Source organism: Acomys minous (genome assembly GCF_964271855.1).
Source record: "Acomys minous genome assembly, chromosome: 12".
Taxonomy (NCBI): Eukaryota; Metazoa; Chordata; class Mammalia; order Rodentia; family Muridae; genus Acomys; species Acomys minous.
Window position 1 is genome coordinate 81,618,975 of NC_140493.1, and position 9,466 is coordinate 81,628,440.

General features: G+C 49.3%; 1 protein-coding gene across 2 annotated transcripts in view; it reads right to left on the reverse strand.

The window, feature by feature from the left end:
- Positions 1-8,555, reverse strand: part of SCPEP1 (serine carboxypeptidase 1) — a 34,731-nt gene extending 26,176 nt beyond the window's left edge. The window contains exons 1-3 of one of the 2 annotated variants that reach the window (XM_084748969.1): positions 8,407-8,555; positions 6,447-6,604; positions 629-718 (exon numbers count right to left, since the gene is read on the reverse strand). In XM_084748969.1, coding sequence (XP_084605095.1) covers positions 629-718; positions 6,447-6,604; positions 8,407-8,482 — 324 coding nt within the window. In that variant the 5' untranslated portion in view covers positions 8,483-8,555. The remainder of the gene's footprint in view (positions 1-628; positions 719-6,446; positions 6,605-8,406) is intronic. The other variant, XM_084748970.1, reaches the window with a different exon arrangement.
- Between the last annotated feature and the right edge of the window lie 911 nt (positions 8,556-9,466).

A 9,466-nucleotide genomic window follows, 5' to 3' on the forward strand; every position in this document is an offset into this window, starting at 1 on the left:
CCCGAGGACGGTGGAGAGCATTCTCAAATACTGAGTGCGGCAGGGAAGGGAGAGAGGCGCAGTGAGGGGAGGGGCAGGGGGCGGGGTGGGGGAGGAGCCCAGGCTAAACTAGTCAGCAGATTGGACTCAGCCAGGCTGTGGATTGAGACAGGAGCTGCTTAGAGAAGGAAGTGTGGGGGCGGGGGTGTGGGACACAAAGAACGAGGAAGATATCAAAGGGGAGGAGGACAGGGGACTTGCAAGTTTGATGAAGTCCAGATGTGAGAGGAAAGCGTTGGTAGTTGTAGCAGACGGTGGGACTCAAGGTCTGAGGCTGCAGATGGTCACTGTGTGATTAAACCCAGGATCACCAGCCTCGGCTACAGGGGATTTCGGAGACAGGGTTACAAATAGCCCAGTCTGGCTCTAAACTTGCTACATAGCCAAGGATTACTCTGAACTTCTCAGCCTCCAGCCTCCACATCCTGTAAATGAGATGACAAGTGTTCATCCTTAAACCTGGTTTGTTTATATAGTGCTGAAGTGGACTGCTAATCCTGTGACCCCACCCCGCCCTGGGTGGAGCTACGGGGCCCAGCCTCTGAGAGGATGAAGGGCAGGTTATGGTTGAGGTCGGTTCTCACTGTACCCAGGTGGTGTTCCGTGGCTTGAGTTGGGTGTCAAGAGGCCCGATTTCCTCAAAGTTTCCAAATCCAGTGCTGGAACCGCCTGGGCCGCCCTGTGGAAGAAAAAGGAACAGACATCAACCAGAGAAAATGCACCCAAGCCCTGGTTGTTAAAACAGATGTGCAGCAGGGCGGTGGTGGCGCACGCCTTTATTCAATCCCAGCACTTGGGAGGCAGAAGCAGATCACTGTGAGTTCGAGGCCAGCCTGGTCTACAAAGTAAATCCAGGACAGCCGAGGCTACACAGAGAAACCTTGTCTCAAAAACCAAAAATAAATAAATAAAACAGATGTGCACATCCAGGGAAATAGCTTAAAACGTAGTGACGGCTGCACTGCCCTATACGAAGGGCACATCTGCAACAGGACGAGGAAGTGCATGTCTATAATCCCAGCACTTGACGTGATGAGGCAGGAAGATCAGGAGCTCAAGGTCATCCTGAGCTACAAACAAAATATAAACACAAAGGACATGCTTGTTTGGTTTGGTTTTTTTCCCCCCAGCTCCATGTTTTCTGGGAGAGTTTCTGTACCTAGCAAACGCCTATGGGAACCATACAAGCCTCTCTTTGAAAGGATGGAGATGGCTTAGGGGCTGTATGTGGGCTGGGTAGTGGTGGCACACACCTTTAATCTCAGCACGTAGGGCAGGCAGATCCCTGAGTCCGAGGCCAGCTTGGTCAACAAAGTGAGTTCATGGACAGCCAGGGCTATAAAGAGATACTCCCTCTCCAAAAAACTACCAGAGGTAGGGTGGGGGAAGAAGGTCCTAGGTAAACGGTTTTTTTGCCCCTTGGTTCTCTGGACTTGGACTTAGGTCAGCCTTGGGCTCACCGATTTTTAGTACTGTAAGAGAATTTCAAAATACATCTCTAAATTTCCTTTATTTCAAAAAGCATAAAGGCAAAAAGAGGTGTAGAACAAGCTAGCCCTGGGCCTCTTAGCATGTGCAGGCTCTCCTGGACTCTCTTTGTAGACCAGGCTGGTCTCAAACTCACAGTGATCCACCTGCCTCTGCCTCCCGAGTGCTGGGACTAAAGGCGTGCGCCACCACACCCGGCAGAACTTAGGCTTTTTTGACTCTTTCTAATCCTTCTATCCAAAGTTGGGAGACTCTCTCCTTCGGGGCCCAGTGGATGGCCAGGTACCAAGACCGAGAGAGGGGCACTCTGGATCAGTCTATTCTCTGTGTACAGCATTGCCAATACATAGTCTCAGGGGGGAGCACGTGACATCATGGGGTTTACATGGCAGGAGGGGGGCGGGCAGGATTCTGAACTGGAGATGGGTACTGGGGCCTCCAAACTACAGAAGGCAAGGTCTGTGTGCTCTGAAGGGCTCAGAGGGGGAGGGGTGGGCAGAAGCAAATAGACAAACCTGGGCAAGTGAGGATGGCCTTGCTGGGAAACGGTCCTCTGGGAGATAGATGATCAAGGAAAAAGAAGGAGCTTTTGTAGATGAATCTAGGGGACCCAGATGAGCTGGGGACAGGCCCAGGGTGTACAGTCTTTCAGTGCATAGAAAGATAGGTGCCTGGGCCTAGAGAGACGGCTCAGAGGTTAAGAGCATTGACTGTTCTTCCAAAGGTCCTTAGTTCAATTTCCAGCGCCCACGTGGTGGCTCACAGCCATCTATAATGGGATCTGGTACCCTCGCCAGCTGTGCAGGTGTACATGAAGGCAGAACACTGTGTACATAATAAGAAAGAAAGAAAGATGGAACGGGCCGGGCGTGGTGGCGCATGCCTTTAGTCCCAGCACTCGGGAGGCAGAGGCAGGTGGATCACTGTGAGTTCGAGGCCAGCCTGGTCTACAAAGTGAGTACAGGACAGCCAAGACTACACAGAGAAACCCTGTTTCGAAAAACAAAAACAAAACAAAACAAACAAACAAACAAAAAAAGATGGCACAACAGAAGCCAGGGAAATTGCCTAGGGAAATCTAAAGAAAAGAAACTGACCTGGGTGTAGTGACAGATGCCTGTCACCCCCTGCACTGCTTACAAAGGAGGAGGATTTGAGTGGAAGGCTAGTCTGGGCAAGACCCTGCCACTCCCAAAAAGAAGAGACAGACATGAGGGGGGTGGGGGGCACAGGACCAGTGGGCAGGGATAAGGACCTGCAGGCCAAGCAACAGGCACTATCTGCAAAGTGCCTCCCATGTTAATGTTTTGAACAGACATTAATCTTCTTGATAAAAATCAGAGGCTCAACTCCCCCGTGATTATACACCTTTACAGTTAATATTTCTTAATACGGTGGCAAAAAGTTCACAAACCAGTTGGAGCTATGCATCACAGTGCCCTTAATAGCACCAAGAGTCAGAGCGCCAACTGGAACGTCTTACCACAGGGAGGAGGGGGAGAGATCACATCTGCAGGGTGATTCACAAACCTCCTGAACAAATATGAAGTACATTAAGGGGAGAGCATCCTCCAAAGAAGGTGGGCCCTTTCCTTCAAGGAGACGTGTGAGTATCGACAGGATGAAAACCAAAGTTGCAGGGCGCCTGTCTAAGCATCTAGAGGCTTGGGGCACTGTGGGAGAATTTCCATTTTCCACTTCTGCTCCACTTCTGCTTCTGAGTCCATCACTCAAAAGTTAAGAGAAACTGACTGGAAGATTCCACACGGTGTGTGTGTGTGTGTGTGTGTGTGTGTGTGTGTGTGTGTGTGTGTATGTGTGTGTGTGTGTGTGTATGTAAGTAAACCAGAGGTCACCAATGGGTATCTGCTCAATCACTCTCCATCTTGTTTTTATTATTACTTTTATGTATTTATTTATTTATTTTTCTTTGAGACAGGGTTTCTCTGTGTAGCCTTGCCTGTCCTAAACTCACTTTGTAGACCAGGCTGGCATCAACTTCACAGTGATCCACCTGCCTCTGCCTCCCTGAGTGCTGCGATTACAGGCATGCACCACAGTGCCCGGCTTCCACCTTATTTTTTAAGGCTGAGTCTCTTGCTGAACCTGGAGTTCATAGTTCTGCCAGCCTGACTGGCCAATGAGCTCCAGGGATCATCCTGACTCTCTCTCCAAAACACTGGGGTTACAAACTGGTACCATCGGCGCAGCTTTTATACGAGTAATGGGTATCTAAATTCAAAACCTCATGCTTGCATAGCCAGCACTTTACATACTGAGACATATGTTAAGCTACTCCTATTTTTAATAATAATAATAATAATAACAACAACAACAACAATAACAATAAATTTAAAAAAGGTTCACATTCAGAGACTCTGGAAACAAGTGGAACATACAGCTGAGGCTCGGGGCTACACAGCTCCTCTGAAATATGATGTGTCCGTGATTGAGCTGGAGCGCTTAAATGACTTAAAAAAATAGTTTACTACCCCTGAAATAGCTTACTGTTCCACTCATGATGTGACCTCAGTTTTCAAACACCGCCACCTCGCAAAGAAGTGACTACATCAGTCCTTGGGAGGCTGCTAACTAGATCTTTTCCTCTAAGTGAACTATTTCTTCCCTGATCAGAGTTTATTCTTCTCTGGGCCTCTGGGGACACGGAGAAGAACAGATGTGTGTCTTCAGCTATGAACCCTCATACAGTGTCTCAGTTGGAGGGGTTAACCCAACCAACAGCACACACCAGGCAGCCTCCAGTGCCAGGCAGAGCAAGGAAACTGTGGTCAACCGAAAGGCTGGTTTGCAACTTTGGTTTTGGTTTCCTTTTGTGTCTCGTAGTGGCGTGGGGGGAGGGGGGGGCAGGACTTTATGCAGGCCAGGCAAACCTCTCTACCACAAAGCTAAGTCCTGAGCCTATGAAATCCATTGTTTTTAGAACCGGTTTCTGGAAAGCCCAGAGAGAACCCTGGGTTAGCAGGGGACAAAGAGGCAGCCACATAACTAGAACTCTGCAGCTGCCCCACCCTAACCTTAGCACTTCTGCTTGTTTTATATATATATATTTTTTTTGAGATAGTGTCTCTTTTTATTTGTTTATTCTGTGTGCATTGGTGTTTTACCTGTATGTTTGTCTGTGTGAGGGTGCCAGGTTCTCTGGAACAGGAGTTTTAAACAGTTGTGAGCTGCCATGTGGGTGCTGGGAATTACACCTCTGAAAGAGCAGGCAGTGTTTTTAACCACTGAGCCATCTCTCCAGCCCCAATACTTCTGCTGTTTCCTTTCCTTTTCTTTTTTTTTTTAACCCCCCTACCCTGCTGGCTCCATCTGAGCCAAAAAGCTCAACTAGTTAACAATCTGAAAATCCTCCAACTCAGAAAAGTAAGGCCCCGAGTAGGGAAGTGTCTCGATATGGCTAAGCGTGAAAGGATAGTGCTGAAAACCCAGGTGCCCCCACCAGCAGGCCCTGGCCTTTCCACATCCAGGCTCTTCAGGGCAAGCATGCCATACATTTATCAACAGCTGCTGGACCCGGGACGATCACGTGGATTCCACTCCTGATCGTTTTCCAGCCAGCACTATCGGGCAGAGCCCTATTTCCAGCCCTCAAGAGAGGCAGCTGTGACGTTCTTATAGTAAGCTCACACTGCTTGTCTGTCTGACTTCATCCCAACGTGAAGTCTGTAGTGACAGCCCTGGAGCATTTGAGAAGGAAGCCTCACCCATATCCCACAGAGGTGAGGACCAGGGTGCCCTAATTACTGGTGAGACAACCTGAACCTCAAGGTACCTCAGCCCCTCCCTAGAGATTAGTCTTCAGGGGTGGGCGAGGTCACCATAGGTGCCATTTGAAGAATGCAGCAGGATCTCTGCCTATGCCTAAACAGTTCACAAGGTTTTATGCCTTCAACCCTAGGGGCAGAACTCAGGGTTAAAATGCAAACACAGGACCAGGCGTGGTGGAGCACGTCTTTAATCCCAGCACTCGACAGGCAGAGGCAGGTGGATCGCTGTGAGTTCGAGGCCAGCCTGGTCTACAAAGTGAGTCTAGGATAGCCAAGGCTACAGAGTCTCAAAAACAAAAAAACAAAACAACAACAACAACAAAATACAAGCACAGTATGGAAAGGGGTAGGAACTCACATTCATGCTAAGGTACAAAAGACTAGCATGTTGCACATGCACATATATGTCACAACAACAAATATATATATGCATGGAATAACAATTAATGAAAAAAGAAGCCATGAATTTGAAAGAGAGCAAGAAGCGGGTGTATCAGAGGATCTGGAGGGATGGGAGGGAAGGGGGAAATGTAATTATATTATAATCTCAAAACGTAAAAAAAAAAATTTCTCTGGCGATGAGAAGTTGGGGCTCAGGACTGTGTGGAGAAGAAAGGAGGAGGATTGGGGTACCTCATCCTTTGGTTCACAACTTTTCAGATACTTCTATCTGTCGAAGCCTACTGTATCATTGGCTCGTTCAAAAAGGGCCCTTAGAACTATCTGACCTCAAAAAACAAACAAACAAACAAACAAACAAACCCTCTAGAGCTGGGCGTGGTGGCCCAGCACTTGGGAGGCCTGGCTGGTCTACAAAGAGGGTTCCGGGACAGCGAGGGCTATTACACAGAGAAATCCTGTCTCGGAAAAAACAAACAAACAAACAAAACCAAAAATAAATAAACAAACAAAGGAGAGAAATCAAGACCAGTGAACAGGGCTCCCTTCAGTACATCCTTGCTTCAGGCTGTCTCAGCAGCATATGATGCTCCCCTCACCCCCCTCACCCCAGGCTGGAGGGACCAAACTGAGTCACCACCAGCTAAGCTGGAAGCTCCTAAGAACCAAGCAAAGAGGTATGAGGAGACCTGACCAGGAAGCCCAGGAGGTCGGGCCATGGAGTCACGTTACCTGGAGCCACATGACCAGGGGCAGTTCTGAAAAGTTCTTGCAAGGATTCGTGGCATAGTAGAGCCACCAGAACATGTGGGCATCCTTGCGGACAGTCACGTAATCCCAGGCTTCCTTGCCTTCTTCCTCTGTGGGCCAGTCAGCGGTGGATCCTGAAACTGAGGCTCAGTGTCAATTTCCCGAGGAACGTCTAACATCCAGGGGCGCTCCAAGTTTGGTAGAGATGGGTTATGCCTTAGGTAAATCACCTACCTCAGGATATTGTGCCGGTAAGGAAAAACAAAGACCAAGGAGGGGGGAAAAAGGCCATAAGGCATGTTGGTGTATCCCTTTAATTCCATGACTTGAGACACAGAGGCAGGTAGAGCTCTGTGAATTCAAGGCCAGTTTGGTCTATGAAGTGAGTTCCAGGCCAGCTAAGGCTACACAGGGTGAGACTCAGTCTCAAAAACACACACATAACCAAAGACACACACGAGTCAGCAATGGAAAAGAGAAACTAAACTTCTTTTTTTGTTTGTTTTGTTGGTTGGTTGGTTCTCTTTATTTGTTTTTTGTTTTGTTTTTGTTTATTGATTTATTTATTTTTAATTTTTGAGAAACCAAACTTCTAACATGGGCAGCACAGCAAGACCAGCAGTAGAGGAAAAAGGCTGAGAGACAAGCTCAAGTATGGGAATATCCTGGCCTAACTTGTGGGTGGACAGGGTCGGGCGGGTGGGCGACGAGGAAAGGAAGAATCCCTGGGTGGCTCCTGCTTTTTGCTTGCCTTCTCCTTCCTGCTTTCAATCCTCTTCAGCAAGTAAGAGAACAAAAACTACCAGTCCCAGCAGGGAAGAGATGGGAGTGGATGAACAGGAGATGCTGTTTGTGACCAGGTCAGCACTTATCACTGGGCAGGCGGGAGACAGAAGGATCAGGGGTCCAAGTCCAGCCAACTCAGCACATAGTGAGCTTGAGGCCAGCTGGGGCAGCAAGTATCTTTAAAGAAATACTTACGAGCTCTCTACTCTCTCTTCGTACTCTTCCTGTGTCTGTCTCTGTCTCTCTCTCTATCTGGGGCACCCCTCCCCCCCTTCCTTCTCTCCCCATGCTCATTTAATAAACTCCTCTACAACATAAAAAAAATGCAATAATAATAATAGAGAAGGAGGAAGACTATGAAAACCAAAAGGTGGAGCTGAAGAAGTAGGTTAGGTCAGTCAGTGAAGTGTTCACCTTGCAAGCACAAAGACCAGAGTTCGATCCCTAACTGTGTTTGTGCTTGGGATGCCAAGGGCTGGAGTCAGGGGAATCCTGGGGCTTGCTGGCCTAATTGGAGGGCTTTCGACCAGTGATAGACCTTGTCTTCAAAGAGAAAGATGGACAGTCCCCAAGGGACAGCACGTGCATGGAAACACACATACATACACACACACACACACACACACACACACACACACACACGCATAAAATCAATTTGCAAGTCATTCCACAAAACAAATCTGCTTTTGTCCAAAAACAGGCCAGCGGAGTCAGCTGATATTTTGTCTCTTCTAAACCAGCAGAGAGAGGAGGCCTCGTCTCAAAGTGTGGGAAGACTTGCAGGGGTCTTTTTGGCCTCGGATTTCAGATCCACCATATGACCCTGTAAAGTCACTAGGCAGCCGACCTCCGGAGAAAGGGGAGGTGGCCTTTAGACCGTGAAGTCTCTCTCATCAGCAGTTTCCCCAAACCAAACGTTTCTGGGCAACTACCTCTACCTCCCCGTATAGGAGGAATCACCCAGAACCAGAAAAAAGCAGAAAAAGCACTCTGAATTAAAACGTAAATAAAAATTAAGAGTATCAAAAGCAATGTAGATTATTGCAAAGGAAGAGCCGGATGGGAAAGAAATGTGTTTAAAAAACAAGAGCACGAACCCACTAACAAATTCGAGAAGGAGGCACCCACCGCTGGTGCGCCTTCCTCGCGAACCTACCCGCGCTGAGGCCCAGGAGGAGCGACAGGAACAGCAGCCACAGTCGGACCGAACACATTCGCCACGCCAGCACCATGGTGAAGACCGCGCCGCAGCATCAGCAACAGGCAGGAGCCTTGCGGGTCAGCGAGTGACGGCGTGGGTGGGGCCTGGGCGGGGGCAGGGGCGGGCCCTCGGCGGGGGAGGGGCGGGGGGGGGACGGGGCGCGGAGGGCGGACCCTCGGCGGGGCTGGCCAGGCCCTAAATTGACCCTGAGGCTCCCAGTGTACAGCGCTCCCTCTGCCGGTCAGAACCACCTAGGACCTCCTACAAGGGCTCTGTGATGTTTCTGCCTTTTAGGGAGGTGTTGCAGAAAGGAGGCATTAATGTGTCCTTTGAATTTGGATACAAAGTAGAGGGTTGAGAAACCACTGCGGAAGTGTTTAATCCCAGCACTGGGGAGGCAGGCAGGGGCAGGGGCAGGGGCAGGGGCAGGGGCAGGGGCAGGGGCAGGGGCAGGGGCAGGGGCAGGGGCAGGGGCAGGGGCAGGGGCAGGGGCAGGGGCAGGGGCAGGGGCAGGGGCAGGGGCAGGTGGATCTCTGTTGAGTGCGAGGCCAGACAGTTCTAGGCTGGTCTGGAACTCAAGTAATCTGTCTGCCTCTGCCTCTCAGATGCTGGGATTAAAAGTGTGCGCCACCACGCCTTCTTTTGTAAGACTTGTCTTTATTATTTTCTGTGTATGTATGTGTGGATGCACATGCCTCAAGTGTGGGTTATGCAGGAGGATTGGGGTCCCCTGGAGCCGGAGTTACAGGTTTGTGAGTGGCTCAGTGTGGATTCTGGGACCTGAACTTGGACCCTCTGGAAAAGCAACAAGTGCTCTTTTTATTTTTTCAGAGATTTATTTTATTTTATTTTATTTTTTATGTATAGAATGTTGTGCCTGCATTTATGCTTATGTGTCAGAAGAGGCCACCGGATCTCATTATAGATGGTTGTGAGCCACCATGTGGTTTCTGGGAATTGAACTCAGGACCTTGGGGAAAGCAGCCAGTGCTCTTAACCTCTGAGCCACCTCTCC